The sequence below is a fragment of the Sus scrofa genome, chromosome 7 (assembly GCF_054392235.1).
Source record: "Sus scrofa isolate SSC_HxYL_T2T_F1_AM1 chromosome 7, Sscrofa_HxYL_maternal_Yorkshire_Landrace_v2.0, whole genome shotgun sequence".
Classification (NCBI taxonomy): Eukaryota; Metazoa; Chordata; class Mammalia; order Artiodactyla; family Suidae; genus Sus; species Sus scrofa.
In genome coordinates, this window is record NC_139389.1 from 39,434,690 (window position 1) to 39,454,720 (window position 20,031).

The 20,031-nt window shown below is 43.0% G+C and overlaps 1 protein-coding gene across 17 annotated transcripts in view; it reads left to right on the plus strand.

The window, feature by feature from the left end:
• The window catches only part of ANKS1A (ankyrin repeat and sterile alpha motif domain containing 1A), a 183,530-nt gene that overhangs the window by 56,130 nt on the left and 107,369 nt on the right, over positions 1-20,031 (plus strand). For 14 of the 17 annotated variants that reach the window (XM_084966597.1, XM_084966601.1, XM_084966603.1 and 11 more), the window contains 1 exon segment: positions 19,600-19,680. In XM_084966597.1, coding sequence (XP_084822723.1) covers positions 19,600-19,680 — 81 coding nt within the window. 17 annotated transcript variants of the gene reach the window in all.

The window sequence follows — 20,031 nt, forward strand, 5'->3', positions numbered from 1 at the left end:
TTGAAATATAGCTTGAAATCAGGAACTGTGTTGCCTCCAGCTTTGTTCTTCTTTCTTAAGACTGCTTTGGCTATTCTGGGACTTCTGTTGTTACATACAAATTTTAAGATTGTTTGTTCTATTCTTTTGAAAAATGCCATTGGAATTTTAATACAGATTACATTGAATGTGTAGATTGCTTTGGGTACTATGGACATTTTCTTTTGGTCTTTTTGTCTTTTTAGGGATGCACCTGCAGCATATGGAGGTTCCCAGGCTAGGGATTCAATTGGAGCTGTAGCCACCAACCTACACTAGAGCCACAGCAATGTAGGATCCAAGTCTTGTCTGTGACATACACCACAGCTCACAGCAATGCCAAATCCTTAACCCACTGAGTGAGGTCAGGGATTGAACCCACATCCTAATGGATGCTAGTTGTGTTAACCGCTGAGCCATGACGGGAACTCCACTATGGACATTTTAACAATATCAATTCTTCCAATCAGTGAGCATGGGATATCTCTGCATTTATTTGTCTTCTTCAGTTGCATTTAACGTTTAGCTGTATGATCCATTTTAAATTAATTTTTGCGAAAGGTATAAAGTTTATGTCCAGATTCATTTTTTTGCATGTGATGTCCAGTTGTAGCCCCATTTTTTGAAAAGCCTGTCCTTTCCCCATTAAATTACCTTTGCTCTTTTGTCAAAGATCGGTTGAGTGTATTTATGTTGGTTTATTTCTGGGCTTCTATTCTCTTCCATTGGACTTTTAGTTAATCTTGAGGTCCAGTGGTGTCAGTCCTCCAACTTGGTTCTTCTTCAAAGCTGTCTTGGCTACTCTGGGTCATTTGCTTTCCCATGTAAACGTTAGAATCATTTTGTTGTTATCCGCAAAATAACTTGCTGGGATGTGGATTGGGATTGTGTGGAATCTGTAAATCAAAGTGGTAAGAACTGATATCTTAATAATATGGAGTCTTCTATTTACGAACATGGAATCCCTCTTCTTTTATTTAAATCTTTGTTTTCTTTTATCAGTGTTGTGTAATTTTTCTCACATAGGTCTTTTTCATGTTTTGTTAGATTTATACTGAAGTATTTCATTTTTTGGTGCTAATTAATGTAAATGGTATGTTTTAAATTTCAAATTCTGACTGTTCATTGCTAGTTTATGGGAAAACAGTATATAGTAACTTTGTATCCTGTAATCCTGCTATAATTGTTTAGGCCCAGGAGGGCTTTTTTGGTTGTTGTTGATTCTTTGGGATTTTCTATATAGAAAACCATATTATTTGTGAGCAGTTTTATTTCTTTGTTCCCAATCTGAATACCTTTAATTCTCTTTTTTTATGGCTTTAGCTAGGACTTACCACTGTCATGTTATATAGGAATTGAGAAGGGACATCTTTGTCTGGTTTCTCATCTTGGATGCGGGGTCAGGGGGACTATCTAGTTTTTCACCATTAAGTGTGATGTTAGCTGTAAGTTTATAGATGTTCTTTATCAAGTTGAGGAAGTTCCTTTCCATTCCTACTTTTCTGAGAATCTTTATCATGAATGGGTGTTGGATTTTGTCAAATGCTTTTTCTGCATATGTTGCTACGATCCTATGATTTTTTCTTCTTTATCCTGTTGACATGATGGATTACATTAATTGATTTTCAAATGTTGGATAAGAGATATTGGTTTGTCATTTTCCTTTCTTTTAACGTCTGTGTGGCTTTGGTGTTGGGGTAATTCTAGCCTCATAGGATGAGTTAAGATGTGTCCCCACTGTATTCTGGACTAGATTGTGGAGAATCTGGTATTATTTTTTCAATAATTGATAGAATTCACCATATGACCTTTTGGGCAAGGTGCTTTATGTTTTGTAAGGATATTAATTATTGATTCACTTTCTTTAATAGATATGGGATCATTCAGATATTCTATTTCTGTTTGTGTGAATTTTGGTAGGAATTAGTTCATTTCATGTAGTTTACCAAATCTGTGGTCATAGTGTTTTTATAATACTATCCTTTTAAAGCCCATGAGATTAGTAGTGATGGCCTCTCTTTCATTTTTGTGTCTTCTCTTTTTCTTTCTTGGTTGGCTCAACTAGACATTTGTCAGTTGTATTTATCTTTCCAAAGAACCAGCTTGGACTGTAGTATTTTTAGTTCATATTACACTTTAGAGCTTGGCTTCGTGCCAGTCTATAAATTTTTGTTAAGTAATTAAGCAGTATGTGTGCACAAAGGCCTACATCTTAGGATTCAACAGAGAGATGTTGTTAGAACTTTTTAGAGTCCATAAACTTTTTTTTTTTTTTTTTTTTGTCTTTTTGCTATTTCTTGGGCCGCTCCCATGGCATATGGAGGTTCCCAGGCTAGGGGTCAAATTGGAGCTGTAGCCTCTGGCCTACGCCAGAGCCACAGCAACGTGGGATCCAAGCTGCATCTGCAACCTACACCACAGCTCACGGCAATGCCCGATCCTTAACCCACTGAGGAAGGCCAGGGATTGAACCCGCAACCTCATGGTTCCTAGTTGGATTCGTTAACCACTGAGTGACAGGAACTCCTAATACTTCTTTTTTAAAGTATGAAAATCTATAAACAATTTTACTCACCGGGCTTTGTTATTTATACATTGTGTGTTCCACACATCATGTGCTTCTATTTTTTTTTTTTTTGCCTTTTCTGGGACCGCTCCCGCAGCACATGGAGGTTCCCAGGTCTAATCGGAGCTGTAGTTGCCAGCCTTCACCACAGCCACAGCAATGTGGGATTCGAGCCACGTCTGTGACCTACACCACAGCTCACGGCAACGCTGGATCCTTAACCCACTGAGCAAGGCCAGGGATTGAACCCGAAACCTCATGGTTCCTAGTTGGATTCGTTAACCACTGCGCTACGACGGGAACTCCAGAGTCCATAAACTTTTAAGGCTTTCATGATAAATAGAATGGTTAAATGAACCAATAGTTATTTAAATCTATCAGACTAGTAGTTGGTAACTAGAGTAATGTAGATTTAAGGGTCTGACAGAAAGTGAGGAGCATGTGGCTCCTCATGTTGCCTGTGTCCTTGGGAAGTGGTGTTACCTCTCTAGTTTCATCTCTCTGAGCATGTTAAAGTTTATAAAATGCAAGTTCTCATTTAATTATTTAGTATGAAAAACAGAGGTAATACATATTAGGTATCCAGTATGATACTTAGTTCATAGGAGACTCTGTTGTAGCTCTTGTACTAAAAGACACATCTATTAGACTCATTAAGACTTTCTGGACTTCTTCATACTCTAGGCCATCAGGAGGTGATGGGCTTTCCTTTTGTGCTTTGATGTATGAAGCTGTATTTCTTCCCATATGGAGGTTTGTTTGTTGTAAATGGCTGCCTCTTGGCTTTTGCATTTAAAATTTGAGAAGCAAAAAGCTGTTTGTGGGAACGTGCTCCAGTTTGGGAAACCGTTATCCTTATAAAACTCCCTAATCAAGGCTCTTCTTCCTTAGTTGATAGATGCTGAGCATGCTAAGCAACAAAGCATGGCCTTACATTTTGGCCAGGTGTTTGCCAAGGTTCTTAGTCATCCAAAGTGTGTGCTTATATTCGGATTGACTCCAGGGAAAGGATACTGGGTGCCTTTTGGGAAAGCTAGAAAAGGAATTTGGCAGATAGAGTGGATTTGGGAGGCTGATTAAATACAGATCTCAATAGAATCACTGAGACAGGCTCTGGGATTAAACGAAATTTAAACACACTACAGATAGAGACAAAGAAAGTGAGAAAACCTGGACTTAGTTAAAGCCAGCTTTCTGTTGTTTGTGGTTGGTTTTGTTTGTTGTTTTTTTAAAAATTTTTCCAAAGTAGGAGTTCTGGTCGTGGCTCAGTGGAAATGAATCTGACCAGCATCCATGAGGACGCAGGTTCAATCCCTGGCCCCGCTCAGTGGGTTAAGGATCCAGCGTTGCCCTGAGCTGTGGTGTAGGTTGCAAATGCTGCTCAGATCTGGCATTGCTGTGGCTGTGGTGTAGGCCAGCAGCTGCAGCTCTGATTTAACCCCTAGCCTGGGAACCTCCAGATGCCGTGGGTGTAGCCCTAAGAAGACCTAAAAAAAACCCTTTTTTTTTTCCAAGTAATATGCCTTATTCAGCTATTCGCACTAACGGAAGTTGCAACTGAGTGGCTGCAGTGCTTACTAAATTGTGGAGAAATAACTTTTAAAAATGAGCTTAAGCAGAAAAGCTTAAGGGAGCAAAAATCAATGTAACTTGTTAAGTATATATGTTTAGAAATAATTGCCATGCTTCTTTTAAGAAGAGTATGTGATTGTTTGGAAGGAAGTAATCTGCTTGGAGAAGTCACCTTGGCTACACAGAACTAAAGCAGAGAGGAGGTTACTAATAAAATGCTTCTGGGAAGGGGGTGGTTATTTATCTCCTAGCTTTCGTGGTTCTGAGTAAATGGTGGCACTTGAATGAGCGGTCTCCGCCGTGGACTCGATGCTGGCAGGCCAGGGCTTATCCCCGGGCGGGGCGTTACCTGCTGCGCTTCAGTCCCCTTCCTTTGCAGACTCATAGACCAAACCTCACTCCTCCTTTCACCTGACCTCGAAGTACCAGACTGTCCCTCACACCAGCGTTTACAGACTTACCCCTGAGCAAATGATTCCAAGCCTTAACAATCAGTATTTACCTGTCTTCTGGGCTGTATGTTCAAGGCTCTTTTGTTTGTTTGTTTGTTTCTTTTTTTCTTTTTGAGAATGAGAGAGAGGGGGGAAAAAAAACTTTTTTTTTTTTTTTTTTGACTGTGCCTGAGGCATGCACAAGTTCCTGGGCTAGGGATTGAACCCATGCCACAACAGAGACTCAAGTCACTGCAAGTGACAATGCTGGATCTTAACCCACTGCACCATACGGAAACTCCTATAAATGTTTTATTTCTTTATTTATTCTTTTTTGGCCACCTGAAGCATATGGAGTTCTCAGTTCAGGGATCAGATCCAAGCCGTAGTTGTAAACTAAGCCACAGCTGCGGCAGTGCCGGATCCTTAACCCACTGTGTTGGGCTGGGGATCAAACCTGTGTCTCAGCACTCCCAAGGCACTGCCGATCCCATTGCACCAAAGCAGGAACAGACTCCTGCAAATATTTTAAATAGAAGTCTGTAAAGAAGAACTGCGGATAAAGTCTATGCAGCCTAGAAAGTGGGGGGATTAGAAGGGTATTTGAGATTTTGCAGAGATTAAGATGAGGTGAAACAGAGAAAAGCAGAAACAGTGAGGCTGTGTATACTTGGCACCCAGAGGGTGCATTGGGGTGTGGGATTTGGTGAGGCCAAAAGTAACAGCTTGGGAAGATCCGTATTACATGGCAAGCTGAGACATTTTTCCTGTAGGTGTGAGAGAGCAGCAAAAGCTTGTTTGGAGAAAAACATGATTGGATACACATTTAAGAAAGTTAATAGTAGAAACACTGATTTTGTCCATGGAGGAAGAGACTTAAGGCAGTCAAGATCATTTTGGAGGTTATTTCAGGCATAAGGCAGTGACTTTGGGAATGAAGCAGAAGGGACAAATTGACTGGATTTGGTAACCTCCAGGTGACTCATTCACCTCCTCTAATCTCACCATCACTTAAAGTAGCAGTACACAATCATTGTGTACAATTCCTGTAATGTCTTCTAAAATACACGAGCCTTTGAAATCACTGACCTATTTGGTCTCCTCTCCTGGGGACTGGTACTGCAGTCATTTGGGCAAGCTTGTCCGTAGCCTCTGTAATTGAGAGCTCCATTCACAAGCAAATGAGAATAATTGATTTTCATCCTCCAGAGGCTGGAAAAATAAAAGACCATGGAAATTATTTATTTATTTATTTATTTTTAAAGAGGCCAAACCTAGAAATAAATTTTCTCCATAACCCCTTCTTAAAAGAATTCTCTTGTAACTGGAAGCCCATCTCTTTGGAATAGATTTGTTTTTACTTAAAAAAGAAAAAAAAGTGACTGTGTTGTTAAAAAAAAATTGTTTTGACAGTTGTTTAAAACAGTAAGGGAAGGAGTTCCCTGGTAGCAGGTTAAGGATCCAGCATTGTCACTGCAGTGGCTCGGGTCACAGCTATGGTATGGGTTCAACCCCTGGCCCAGGCCCTTCCATGTGCCTTGGGCACGACCGGAAAAACAAACAGTAAGGAAGCTTTAAGACCACTGCAGTCGGAGTATTGTAGTAGGGGAGAGAGATCGGGCTCATCTTCAGCCACAGCAAGGATGAGGGTGGGGTGTGGCCAAGGAGCAGAGAGGGGTGGAAAATGACCCAAGAGGAGACTTCAAGGGTAGGGGGATTCTTGCGAAAGGCAAGTCAAGGACTTAAACGTCCAAGGTGGGGATGAGGAACTTGATCAGATGTTGAGTGTGGGAGAACTCTTGGTGAACTTACTTAACAGGATTCTTGCCTAAACTGGTCTGAGCAGGTCAAAGATTGGATGGGACCAAAGTCAAAGCCTAGTTGAAAGGAATGTTCAGAGGAGCCTGACTCAAGTTGCTCAAGTACTGTCTTTGTGTGTGTGTGTGCGCTTGCGCACGCCCCTAGAACCAGTCAGTCTTAGTGGTTTGGTATATAGCCTTCCATTTGTTAATACAGGCTTAGAAAAATACACTGTTCTTAGAGAAATGAGATCACACTCTACATACTGTCATGCAGGTATGTTTCCCGCTTCATACATCTTACATGTTTTTCCATGTCAGCACCTATATACTGGTCTCATTCTTTAGAATGTCTTGCCTCACTTTTGATATTGATGCCAAGCCCTCATATTTTAGATTCTAGTTTACAATTTTTGTCACATGTTATCCCTTTTCTTCCCCTGAAACAACCCTCTCAGGGTAGGGTTATGGCCAATGAGATCTCCATTTTTTTTTTTTTTTTTTGTCTTTTTGCCATTTCTTGGGCTGCTCTTGCGGCATATGGAGGTTCCCAGGCTAGGGGTCCAATCAGAGCTGTAGCCACCGGCCTACGCCAGAGCCACAGCAACGCGGGATCCGAGCCTCATCTGCGACCTACACCACAGCTCACGGCAACGCCGGATCCCCAACCCACTGAGCAAGGCCAGGGATCGAACCCGCAATCTCATGGTTCCTAGTCAGATTCGTTAACCACTGCACCACGACGGGAACTCCGAGATCTCCATTTTATATAAAGTTTAGATGATGTCCTGGAGATTTCGTAGCTAATACCGTGAGTCAAGTCCATGATTCACTCACACGGGTAAGTTGCATGTGTAACCAAAAAAAATTGAGATCTTTGACATTTAGCTTACAAATTAGCCACACTCAGAATACTGTTTGTGTGTGTGTGTGTGGTGCTTGGGACATTTAGGAAATAATATGTGGTGTTATGTAGGACCTACATGGCATATGTAGAATCTGATAATAAAGTCCATTTGCGAGGTACATCACTTTTGCGTTATTACTTTCTATAGTAGAAATTTATCATTTCAGTTTGCTCAAAACAACAAAATAATCATCTTAAATACCTTGCGATTAAATGAATTCAGTCAGCTTGTAGCTTTCATTATAAAGCTGATGCTTTCCCTAGTTTAACCTTAAGTAACCAAGTTTGTCAGCTCATTGGATTTCTGGAAATGCTAATGGGAGTCTTCAGTTAACTACCTCTGTTCATTTCCCTCCGGGACCCGCTTCCTACCTAGAATATAGTGCTTTTCTCTTTGCACCCTCTGGGTTTCCTATGACCTGGAGAGAAAGAAAAAGAGCAAGACAGGATGAATGAGGAGCGAGGAATGTGAAGCAGGGCAGAAATTAATGTATGTGAGCTGTGGGGAATTCATCTTATTTAGGAATGAGAAAAACTAGCCAGGAGAGAGTGGTTTCAAGAAGTTGTATATACATATGGCACAGTGTTAAGATTTGAGAGTTAAACCCAGTTGTCACTCATTCCAGCTCCGTGACTCTGGGCAATTATGCACCTCCATTCTTGTCAATTTCCTAGGTTCCTTTATGGGGCTCTGGTGAGAAGTAAATAGTTATTAAATGCACTTGAAGTATACTTGGCTCATAGTAAACATTGACTATTGGCTTTAATGTTTAATATTTCCAAGCCTTTTAGACTCAGAATTCCAAGAAAGGAGTCTCGGTCTGGATGAAGTAAGTGACCGTACAATTTATTGTCCGTGCCAGAATACTGTGAATAATTGTGCTGGGACAGCAGATTTAAGCCAGGGTTTATGGTTTTCCTAAGGTGGAGTTGCTTTGCCCCCACGTGTGACTGATTAAGGCATGTCACCTTCCTACTCAGCTCAGTTTAGGCTCTGGACTTTGACTAGCCAGGGAGCTAATTATTCTTAAAAGCTTTTCTGGGAGTTTCTGCTGTGGTGCAGTAGGATTGGCAGCGTCTCTACAGCACCAGGACACAGGTACAGTCCTCAGACTGGTGCAGTGTATTAAAGGGTCTGGCCTTGCCATGGCTGCGGCTCAAATCTCATCCCTGATGGGGGAACTCCATATGCCTCAGGGTGGCCAAAAGAGAAAAGAAAAGAAAAAAGCCTGTATGTGCAGGCAGGCACACACATGCTCACTAAACAATGCAAGAAACATTGCTTTTTCTTTCTAAGTAACATGTTACCTTAAAGTAGTATGAATCAGTACATATATTTAGAAGAATTTGTGCACTATTTTTTACTCAGGAAGTAACTGGACAGAGGATATTTGAGTTCTTACAGTTTCTATAACCTAAAAAAGTAATCTATGGTAAAGGCTCCTCATGCCTTTAGGTGTCCGTTTCTTTCTCTTGCAGAGCTCTCAGCACGTGCCACGTGCAGTACTTTGTTGACAGTGAGGGCACGGTGGTAAACATCACATATTTGGATCTGCCTGGAAGTTGCTTGTGGTCTAGTGAGAAAGACAATCAAATAATAACCAATGTAGGGCTCTGAACTGAGATCATGTAACCAAGGCCATGTACAAGGAGCTCTCCAAGTAGCTCATAGAGACTCCTGCCTGGCCTGGGAAGAAAAGGAAAGGGTTCCCTGAGGAGGAGAGCTTTGCTTACCACTAAAGAGGAGGTGAGAGGCCGGACTGAATGGGGTGCCGGGGAGGAGGCCAGAGGGAGCGTGGTCTCTAGGAAAGAGAACTCTGTAGAAGGCATGCGGAAAACTAGGCAGTGTGTGTTTTTAGAAGACCACCTTGGAGTTCCCTGTGTGGCTCAGCGGTAACAAATCCGACTAGTATCCATGAGGAGGTAAGTTCGATCCCTCCTCACTCACTGGGTTAAGGATCTGGCGTGGCTGTGGCTGTGGCTGTGGCCGGTGGCTACAGCTCTGATTGGACCCCTAGTCTGGGAACTTCAATGTGCCATGGGCATGGCCCTAAAAAGCAAAAAAAAAAAAAAAAAAAATAGACGACCTTGGCTGCAGGGTGATGGCCAAGGTGATCACACACTCGTCCCTGTTTGCCAAGCCCTTTCGTGCCTTTCTCTTGCCCGTGGGGTGCCGTTCATGCGCGCTTTCCCCTGTGTTCCCTCGGCTCGTCCCCAGCTCTGTCACGGGGCACTGCACATCATGTTTTGTTTCTGAGCCCCTGGGGTTCTCTAGGGCTTGCTCGCTCTTCTCGTCAGGTATTAGGATGGCACAGGGCCTTTCCCGTCCCATCCCCCCCCCCCGAAAATATCTGAGCGCTTACTGTGCCCCGCATGGGGGGCCTGCTCTTAGGGAAGATGGCACAAGACGGGCACGGTCCCTGCTGTCATGGAGCCTGCAGTGTGACAGGAATCAGAATTTTAACTCCAGAGACCATTTTCACACAGTTCAACACTGGGGCGCCTTTTTCGGAGGTGTGGGACAGAAGCAGGGTGTGCTTCAGTGTTGAGAAGCCAGGCTGAAGTAAACTGGTTCAAGTAGAAGATGAGGCCCGCAGAGTATCCGCATAAACCAGGAAGGAAATACAGCTCGGAAGAGGCCGGTTTAGACGTTAGTCGTTAGTCGTTAGTCGGCGTGAACACATCGCAGTAACAGCAGAGCACTCCCAAAGCCGTGCTCGCTTCACGGCTGTGTACTTTGCAGGTTGCCGTGTCCCTGGCCCTCCTGCCACCGTCCTCATGCCCACTCCTGTGACAGCATCGCTGGGGAGGCAGCGCTAGCTTTGCCCAGGGTAGTGGTGCTTGAAAATAGCAGGTATTAGAGTGAAGGTACAAGGTTTTGCGAGTGGGCGGGTGTGGGTATGTGTAGGTGTGCGTACACGCATTAGTGCAGCTTCCCGACTAGAAGCAGAAGACAGCTGTCCTTGGCAGGAGAGGGGAGAGCTCCTTGCTGGCATTGTGGCACAAGGAGGCCATCCTTCCAGGTTCATTGTGTGAGTTGTGTCACCCGTGAAAGTAAAATGGGGCATTGCCATCTTCTGTGTTCCTCTCTCATGAGGGAGTGAACCTTTCAAAGTCACGGTCTTTCACACATATTTGAAACACAAAAAAACACAGGGCCACCAAAGCCAAGGTGACAAGAACCATACATGTCCTAGTGGACAAGGGCTTGTCCAGCCTGACGTGTGGTGTCAAATCGTTTCTGCATGGTCCTTACCAGGGGGCAGTTTCTGCAGCCCTGAGTTCTTCTCTGGGATAACAGCCACTTCCAGCTCTTCGCTCTCCTCAGGTGTTTCCTCAGTGTTTCTGAGTATTGCTATTTAAAATGTTAGACATCCTTTTTCAGTCTTTGTCATGAAAGAGGAGGGTGTAGCTTTCTTGTACTCTTTTAGTTCACTGCTTCCCCCCTTCACCCTTCAGATATGTCACAATTTTTAGTTACTTCAGTATCTGATGTTTTTGTTTTTATTATTATTATGTTAGTATTCACCTGCTGAACTAATTAGCATATGACAGTCTTTTTTTTTTTCTTGTACTGCCTCTCTTGCTGGTTTTCTGAGTTTCTTATGTCCAGCTCACTCTTTTTTTTTTTTTTTTTCCCTTTTGGCTGCATCCGCGGCATGTGGAAGTTCCTGGACCAGGGATTGAATCCTCGCCACAACAGTGACAATGCCAGATCCTTAACCCATTGAGCCACAAGGGAACTCCCAGCTCACTTTTAATTCCCCAATTACAACCATAATTTTTAAATCTCTAAATATTCTTTTCCATGTGCCATGCCGAGGCATTAGTTGATCTTGTCCATTTCATTTTCTCCCACAGATGTCAAAGCCCTGTGTCTCCCAGCGATGGGTGGGTGTTCTTGAGGCTTGCTGCATGCTGATTCTCTTTGCCTTTTTTTGTCCTGTTTCCTGGATGCCTGTCTTCCTCTTTCTTGAGTTGCTCATTTATTTGGTAGAGAACATCCTCCAGTCACTTCCTGATGAAAGGGCGTGTGGGAGGTAGAATTTAAGACTCTGCATGTCTAAAAATATCATTATTCTCTTTTTATACTTGACTGATCATTTATCTGCTACAGAATTTTAGATTGGAAATCATTTCACCTTCAGATTTTGAAAGCAATGTTCCTTTGTCTTAGGGCTTCCAAAGACAAAAGCCGTTAAGACTTTTTGAAAATCTTGAAATTATTGAAAATTCTGATGCCTCTCAGTCCCTTGTATGCAGACTGTTTTTTCTTTCTGGAAATTGTTTTTTTATTGTAGGTATTCTGAAATTTCAGTGTGCCCTGAGGTTGGGTCTTGTTAAAAAGTATTTTTTGTGTTAAGTACAGGATGGACTCTTTGAACTGGCAGTGCATATTTTCAGTTCTAAGAACATTTCTTAAGTTATTTCTTTGATAATTTTCTCCTTTTCTCTGGAACTCTTGGTCCTCTCATTTTCTTATCCTTTCTTTCAAATTTCCCATTTCTTTTTTGGTTCCACTTTCTGACAGATTTACTCAGCTTTATCATCTAGCTCTTTATATTTTTATTTATTCTATAAATTTTTAAAAATTTCTGTAATCTGTGCACTGATCCAATTTTTTCTAATCCTGTATTTGTGTGATAATAGGTTTTTTTTGTTCTTGGTTGAGGTTTATTTGGTTATTTCTTTTGCTTTTTCTCCCTTTATTCTGTTTGTTTTGTGCTTTCTCTCTCCATGTTGAATGCTTCCCTCAAATGTATGCTGATCCTTGGTTGTCATTTTTACTAAAGAAAGAGACACTAAAAAGCCGATGGGATGGTCTGTACAGAGGTGAGAGGAACCTGTCAAGGATGGTACACCCTGGGGGGCTTGGGGGGGACCCTACCTGCTTTGTGAGGAATCCCCCGAAGTCAGCATCTGTTGAACCTACCTGTGGAGTTAGTCGGTTTCTACGGGGAAGAACCTTCCAACCTTCTGTTTGAGGATGGAGGGCAGGGCTCTCAGCATTTTGGGAGCCAACTGGGTGAGCAGGTCTGGGATCTCATCCTTCAGGATGTTGACTTCCTCTTAGAGCCTTTGTTTTCAGCACAGAGCCTCTTCCTGGCTTCTGCCCTTCCTGATGTCCGCGGGTTTAGAGCCCACCAGGTTCAGTTCTTTCCACCTTCCCCGGCCTGGGCTCAGGGCAAGCGTCTGCTGGCTGCCCTGGATGTGGTCTGTCACCGCCTCATACAGAGTTTGTACCAAGTCCTTGGTTTCTGCCCCTCCTCATCCCTGTCTCCTGTGCCATCAGGTACCTCTAGTCCTGGAGCCTTCCCAGGGTGCCTGTGTGAGTTGGCGTCCCCTTCTCCAGCTGCAAGGATTCACTTTTCCAGCATTACTAACTTACCTACTTCTCGTCTTCCAAAAAATGTTGGCATTTTGTGGTCACAGTTATCTGTCTCCTATCCTTTTTTGTTTGTTTTCACTCTCACTTTAATGGGTTTCAGGAGTGAGCAGAAATTTAAAAATGTATGTTCAGTTTTCCCAGTTAGCCAGAATTCCTTTGGCATGGTCTTGGGGCTTTCCTATATGGTTGTTTCACGTCCGTAAGTTTTGTCTTTCTGCAAAGATCTGACAATGGGAAAGGTCTCCTTGGCTCCATGTTCTTTCTCCTTTTACCCTCAACGGTTAAGTATGTAGAAAGCATTTTAGTAAGGATGTGTCAAATCCATTTGAGTAAGATGAAGTCTTTTTAAAATTAGGCTGGCTTTGGACAGTGTTTCATTGTGTTGGAAAATGGCCAGGCCTTCCTGAGGTTCAGCGACAGATCCGCCTCTGCAGGGATAACCAACCAAAAGGGGAAAACACTGAAGACCTTTGGCGGAAGAAGGCTGATGAGACAAACTCCTGTTTAGACCTGAATGATTTAATGAAGAATTAATGGAGAGCTGCCCAGAACATCTCTTCCCCCTCAAGTTCATTGCCATTGCTCCCTCTTCACAGAGTCAGTGACTTGGTGCTCTGAGGGTCTTTGACGTCTGAGAACTAATGGAGGAGGAGACCCACAGAGCTCCAAGCTGTTTTTTCTCAACAGCCCAGGTCAAGAGCCTGAAGAAACTAGAAGGAACATGCATTAGAAGTCAGACATGCATTTTTGTTTCAGTTCTACATTAATTAACTGTATGACAATCAGTAAGTCATTGGAACTTCAGTTTTCTTACCTGTGAGGTGGAGATAACAACATGTGCTTTCCTACTGCATAATGTGTTTGCAAGGGTCAGACAAGGGTCACATATGTGCATGTAAACATTTGAGCATTGTCATTTTATTATTTTATTTTTATTGAAGTATAGTTGATTTACAATGTGTTAATTTCTGCTGTACAGCGAGTGATTCAGTTGTGTGTGTGTGTGTACACATTCTTTTTAAAATATTCTTTTCCATTATCGCTTATCATAGGACATTGAATATAGTTCTCTGTGAGCATTGTCATTTTAAACTGACCGGGTAACCATGGGGTTCCAGACCCTCATATGTACCTGCTGACTGGACACAGGTGGGTGTCCACATTCAGCCCAGCTCGGCTAATCCAAACCAAAACACCACCTGCCTCCCCCGCTCCTTCCCCGCTCCTCACTACCACAGTCACAAACACAGCAGCACTGTTTTTCCTCCTCAGTTTACTCTCTCTGTCCACTGAATTATTCTCACCTACCCTTCTCCCCATTTAGCACCAGATCCTGTTGAATCGATCCTGTTTTGGTCCTCCTTACCACGGGCCTCATTCAGGTCCTCACTTCATGCTTGACTTGCTGGCTTCGAACTGGTCTCCCTGGATCTAGTTGCTCATTTTTTCCAGTCGATCATCTACACAAAGCTCAGCATAATGATTTTTTTTTCAAATTCTGAAATATTTCAGGCCGTCATAACAGTATAGTGAATAATAAATTCACTGCCTAGATTTCCACCTCCCAGCTGTCAACAGAAGGATTTTTCCAAACATACATCTGATCATTCCCTGCTCAGAACTTTCCCAGGACCCTTCATGATGGGGCTCTGCCTGCCTCTCCATCCACACATTGACGGTCAGGCTCCAGACACTCCAGAGTACTTGGTGTTCCTGTCATTAAGCACAGTTTGATGAACTAGAAACTTAAAAACTTAAAAAGATTATTTGCATTTAAAAAAGCCTCACCTAGCCATCTTTAATAGTGATGTTTTTTACACCCTGAAGTCGATCAGTAATATTTCTTACTTCTACTCTTGAAATCATGTTACAGCTGAATAAAGCATACCATTAAGTATTAAAGAGAAATGAAGAGACTGTGAAAAATTTTCAAAAAAGTACTTGCAGGAAGTTCCTGTCGTGGTTCAGCTGAAACAAATCTGACTAGCATCCATGAGGACGCAGGTTTGATCCCTGGCCTTGCTCAGTGGGTTAAGGATCCAGTGTTGCCGTGAGCTTCGGTATAGGTTGTAGATGTGGCTCGGATCCCGTGTTGCTGAGGCTGTGGTATAGGCCAGTAGCTGTAGCTCTGATTTGAGCCCTAGCCTGGGAACCTCCATATGCCCTGGGTGTGGCCCTAAAAAAGACAAAAAAAAAAAAAAAAAAAAAATTGCAGGAAGAGCCCTGATGCCCTTTTAGGGACTGACTGTTGATCACCCTGGTTTGGACTTTAGAGTCTGTGCCTCTTCCTCTTGATTCAAAAGTGCTCCGCCTTTCCTTCAGTATGGATGGACTTTGCATCTTCCTCTGTTTTGTACCACTGACATCCAGCCCAGAGCACAGTAGGCGCCCTGTGGCCGCTGGTGGACTGAGCTCGCCTCCACGTCCTTTGTAAGCCCCAGCCCTGCAGGCGGTGCCCCAGCTGTTGGGCCAGCATCTTCCCTCCCAGGGCTTTTGCACTGATGCTCTCTCACACCCACACTGGTTATTTCTTCACTTTATTCAAGTTGCTTCTCAAAGGGCACTTTCTTAGAAGAGGTCTTGTGGACCTTATTTGAAATGTTACCCCTGTCATGTTTTATCCCTTCTTTGCTTTATCTGCTTGCTTTGCTCCTTTATGGCACTTGTCACTGCCTGGCGCTGTCTCATAGGTGCTTCGGAGGCATGGGAGGCAAGGTTTGCTGTGCTCCAAGACCATGTCCCTGCAGCTGGGTTGCTGTGCCATGTCTTCAGCCTCTTAATCCTAGTGCAATTAAACCAGCTCAAGCCAGTTTAGTTCCAGTTTCCCTGAGCCATTTGAGTCCTGGGGAGCCCATCACAGCGGAATGTCCAAAGGCAGAAATATTTGAAGGATTAAGTGACTTGACCAAGGTCACATAACTGGCAAGTGGCAGAGGCAAGTTTTGAATTTAGGGACCATTAAGATTAGTCTGAGGGGAGTTCCCGTTGTGGCTCAGTGGTTAATGAATCCGACTAGGAACCATGAGATTGCGGGTTTGATCCCTGGCCTTGCTCAGTGGGTTAACGTTCCAGCGTTGCCATGAGCTGTGGTGTGGGTTGCAGACATGGCTCAGATCCCCCGTTGCTGTGGCTCTGGTGTAGGCAGGTGGCTACAGCTCCAATTAGATCCCTAGCCTGGGAACCTCCATATGCCGCGGGAGCAGCCCAAGAAATGGCAAAAAGACAAAAAAAAAAAAAAAAAGATTAGTCTGAGGGTTGTTCTGAGGGTTGTTCTGCGGGTCAAGGCAACTCTTGCATTTCTGCACAATCTCTGTAGGTTAGACTTTGTTTAGGAATCTCCTGGACCAGCTTTTGTTTTCTTTTGATTTTTTTTCCCCTGGTTCTCCTGTGTGCTGTGTTCTTCTTTTTTCCATCGGTGAGCAGCCCTTTGTTACGTGGTGCTGTAGATGAAGCTAATAGGGCAGCTGTGATAGTGAGGAAGACCAGGATGGTAAATAGTACTTTCCTTGGGCTGCCAGAAAGGAAGAAACTTGAGTGGAGGGAAGGTCACTACCATCCTTTCTGAAGCTAAAAGTCCATGCAGAAGGATTGCAGTTCTCCATTTTCATTTAGATTTTATTTAATATACTGCCCATCCCTAAACTTCTAGAAGGGCATTGAGAAGAAATGCCAGTTAGAAGAAGAGGAGGGGGAAGGGCCTCTCCAGCTGGAAATGTTGCAGCTTTATGCAGCAAAGTCTTTATCTTTCTACCTTGTCTTTTCCAATGGTTTTGGGGTAGTTTTAGGGCTGGTATGAGATATCCAAATGTCAAAACCTCTAAACCGGAGATGTGGAGGTACAAGTTAGAAAATGATGGAGGCTTGCCTGCCTTTTTGTTAAAAGCAAGGGCAGCTTAAACCTTAGTTTTGTTTTGTTTTGTGTTTTGGCTGCTGCCACAGCATGTGGAAGTTCCTGCCACCACAGAAGAATTCCTACACCTTAGTGTTAAGATTCCCTGGGGACCTGGATTGAGGTAGTGCTGCTGGAGCACCCGAACTGACATACCTGTGCTCCCAACTCCACTGCTTTTACCTGTTTGGGTATTTTTTCTTTCCCAACTCCTATTGGTTTAGTCCAGTCGTCTTGTGGTCGTGTATAGCCTTGTGTGACTGCATATTCACATCATCCTGTCATCCGGTTAGATCACAAAGTCTGTGTTTGGCCAAATGCCAAGAGCATCATAAATGGGAGTTTGGGATCTGCCACAGAATTGGCTTGTAATTTGGGGCAAATAATTTGTTTTTGGATTTTAACGTTACCTATTTTATAATAGAATGATGGTTTTTTGGCCTTGTGGAGCAATTGAAAATAAATCTAGGAGTTCCTTGTTGGCCAAGTGGGTTAAGGATCTGGCATTGTCACTGCTGTGGCTTGGGTTTGATCCCTGGTCCTGGAATTTCGCATGCTGTGGGTGTGGCTCCCCCCTACAAAAAAAATCCAGGAGGTCTGGTTTTCATACCTTTCCAGATCTGTTTCACTTTTTTCTTTCTTTTTTTTTTTTTCTTTCTTTTTTTTTTTTTTTTGGCTTCACCTGCAGCATGTGGATGTCCCCGGGCCAGGGATTGAACCTGTGCCACAGCAGTGACCCAAGCCATAGCAGTGACCATGCTGGATCCCTCACCCAGTGTGCCACAAGGGAACTCCCACATCTGTTTCACTTTCCGTCATTCTGTTCATTGTCACACACAGGTCTCTGCTTTTTGGTTTAGGAAATGAAGTACAGGTGTGACAAAGAGACCGAACTGCTTTTAGCTCTTTGTTTGGAAGGTGCTATAGGAACCCAGGCTTGGTGGAGGATGGGGATACCAGGAAGGGCCTCGAATTCCTGACCTTGTCACCATCTTCCTTAATGGACAGTGAACAAATAACCTGGGTATTCCTGATATTTAACTGCCCACCTATTGGTATACATTAAGTTTTTAGTTTTTACTCTTATAGTGAAGCAGTCCTGTACAAGCACATGTCTTTGTGCACATGTACGAGTGCTTCTGTTGGGCAGTTGCCCGGAAGTGGAAATGCTGGCTCAAAGTGAAGGCCTGTTTCTTGTTTTGGTGGATGCTGCCAAATTGTCCTCCCAGAGGATTTCACCAATCTAAACTCATACCAGTGGTATTTAAGAGCGCTTGCTTCCTTGATCTTTACCAGCGCTTTTTAATGTCCTTATTTTCATTTTTGTCACTCTGATAGGTGAAAAGCAGTATATGATTATTTTAGTTTGCATCCTTCTAGGTTGTGTTTCTGTAGATCTGCCCTTGTCTGATTTCTGCCTTCGAGGAATTGCTCAAAGTTGCCAGTAACTTGATGACATTTTTTCATAGTTTCTTGGGCTGAATCTATTTTCTGTCAACTGTCTGTGGTGTAAAAAAGGCAGGAATTGTTTTACTTCATAGAACTTTAGACAGGAGATGAGTAAACATGTGCACTCAATCTGCTATCCTGAAAAATGTCTCTCATAAATTTTTTTCTTTATAATATTTTTAATTTTTTTTCTCTTTAGCATTATATTATAATCTCTACTCTGTCTTATTACATAGAAATATAAATAGTATATAATATTCTATGTGTTTATACCTTAGTTATCATTATAAATTCTCTATTGGTGAACTTTTGGGCTATTTTCAGAATTTTATTGTTATTAAAAACACTGCTTCCAACATCTAAGTATAAAGGCTCTGGTCCCAGATGGTTTTGCTGGTGGTTCTTTATAATTTCAGTGCTGTGACAGTGATTCCTGAATATACAAATAGGTAGGTAGCTGCCCAGGTGATCTGTCTTAAACATAACACTGATATCACCCAATAACAATAGCACAGAAAGCAAAAACTTGCACTCAGCTTCACTTATGAATGCAGATGTGAAAATCCTAAGTAAAATACTCTCAAGTAGAATTCACTGACTGGCCTTAACAGATAATGGCCAAATGAGATTTATTTCAGATGTGAAAGGATGGCTCAATATTAAGAAAGGCATTGATAAAATTTTAGTAGGTTCAGTGTGGAAAAAACTATGGTTTTATCCATAGATGTAAAAATGTACTTAAACAGTATTTCTAATACATTTTAAAAGGGGAAAAAAATGAGATAATTCCTTTACATGGTCGAGAGTGTCTACCTCAAACCAACTGCCAGCATTGGAGGCTTTCTCAGCAGAAACAAGGACCAAAACAGGGCTGCTCTCTGCCACTTAGTGGTATTTTAGAAGTTCTGGCCAATGTAGTAAGGTCAGAATTAAGGCTCTGAGGATTAAATGAGATGATATTCCAACCTTCTTAGTATGGTATTTCTGATACAAATAAGGCACCCAAATTGTAGATTCCTTTGTTATTCTTTTTATTACCAGTAAGTCATATTCACAAAGGAAAGACAAAATTGTCTCTTGCATCTTAACACATGTATCCTGGTGCTTTTATGAATGTGGGTTCTTTCTCTTGGTCCCTGTGGCTGAATCATCCTAATTATATACCCAGGCTATACTTAGGTTCCTCTCAAGCCTTCTGTCACCAGTTACCTCTAACTGGCTGAGTGGTTTGGTTCAGTGATGTTTTTGACGACCTTTCCAAGAGCTGTTCTTCTAATCCTGGGAGTATTCAGAGGTGTGAGCTCCAGACCGAGTGAATAGTGAAGTCACCAGTGAGGAGAAGGGTTCAGGAAAACAAGCTCTGAAAGGACGGCACTGTTGTCTTGACCCTTGACTCCTTGTTCAGCGAAGCATTGTGTACCCTCCGTGCCGTGCATTTCTGTAGTAAATAATTGCTGTCCTTCATCAGAAGTCATATGGAAGGAACCAGCTGGGGTAAACACTGCACAGACTTCTTTTCCAAGCAGCTAGCTGTCTCCAGGTTTGGTTTGTGACTTCAGTCTTTTTTTTCCCCCCATAGCATCTGGCGAGGGCCCAATGTGAACTGTGTGGACAGCACTGGGTATACACCTCTGCATCATGCTGCTCTGAATGGCCATAAGTAAGTATGAACATGCCATGTTCCTGCCCTGCCCGCTCCAGAATCCAGGCCTTGGCTTGTCTCCTGTGCTTCCTGTAAAGGTGTCCTAAGCAGGGGTGCTAAAGAACAGAGACGACCTAAATTTAGTCCACCTGGAATTCGTGAATCTCTCTTTAGTGTATCATTTAAACATCTTTCCTGAAGTGCCCTGGTGACCTAGTGGTTAAGGATCTGGTGTTGTCACTGCTGCGGCTCCAGTTACAGCTGTGGTACAGGTTCGATCCCTGGCCCAGGAGCTTCTGAGTAGCATGGGCATAGCTATAAACAAACAAGTGTCCTTTCCCACCCCCTCCCCTAAAAAACCTTGAACCA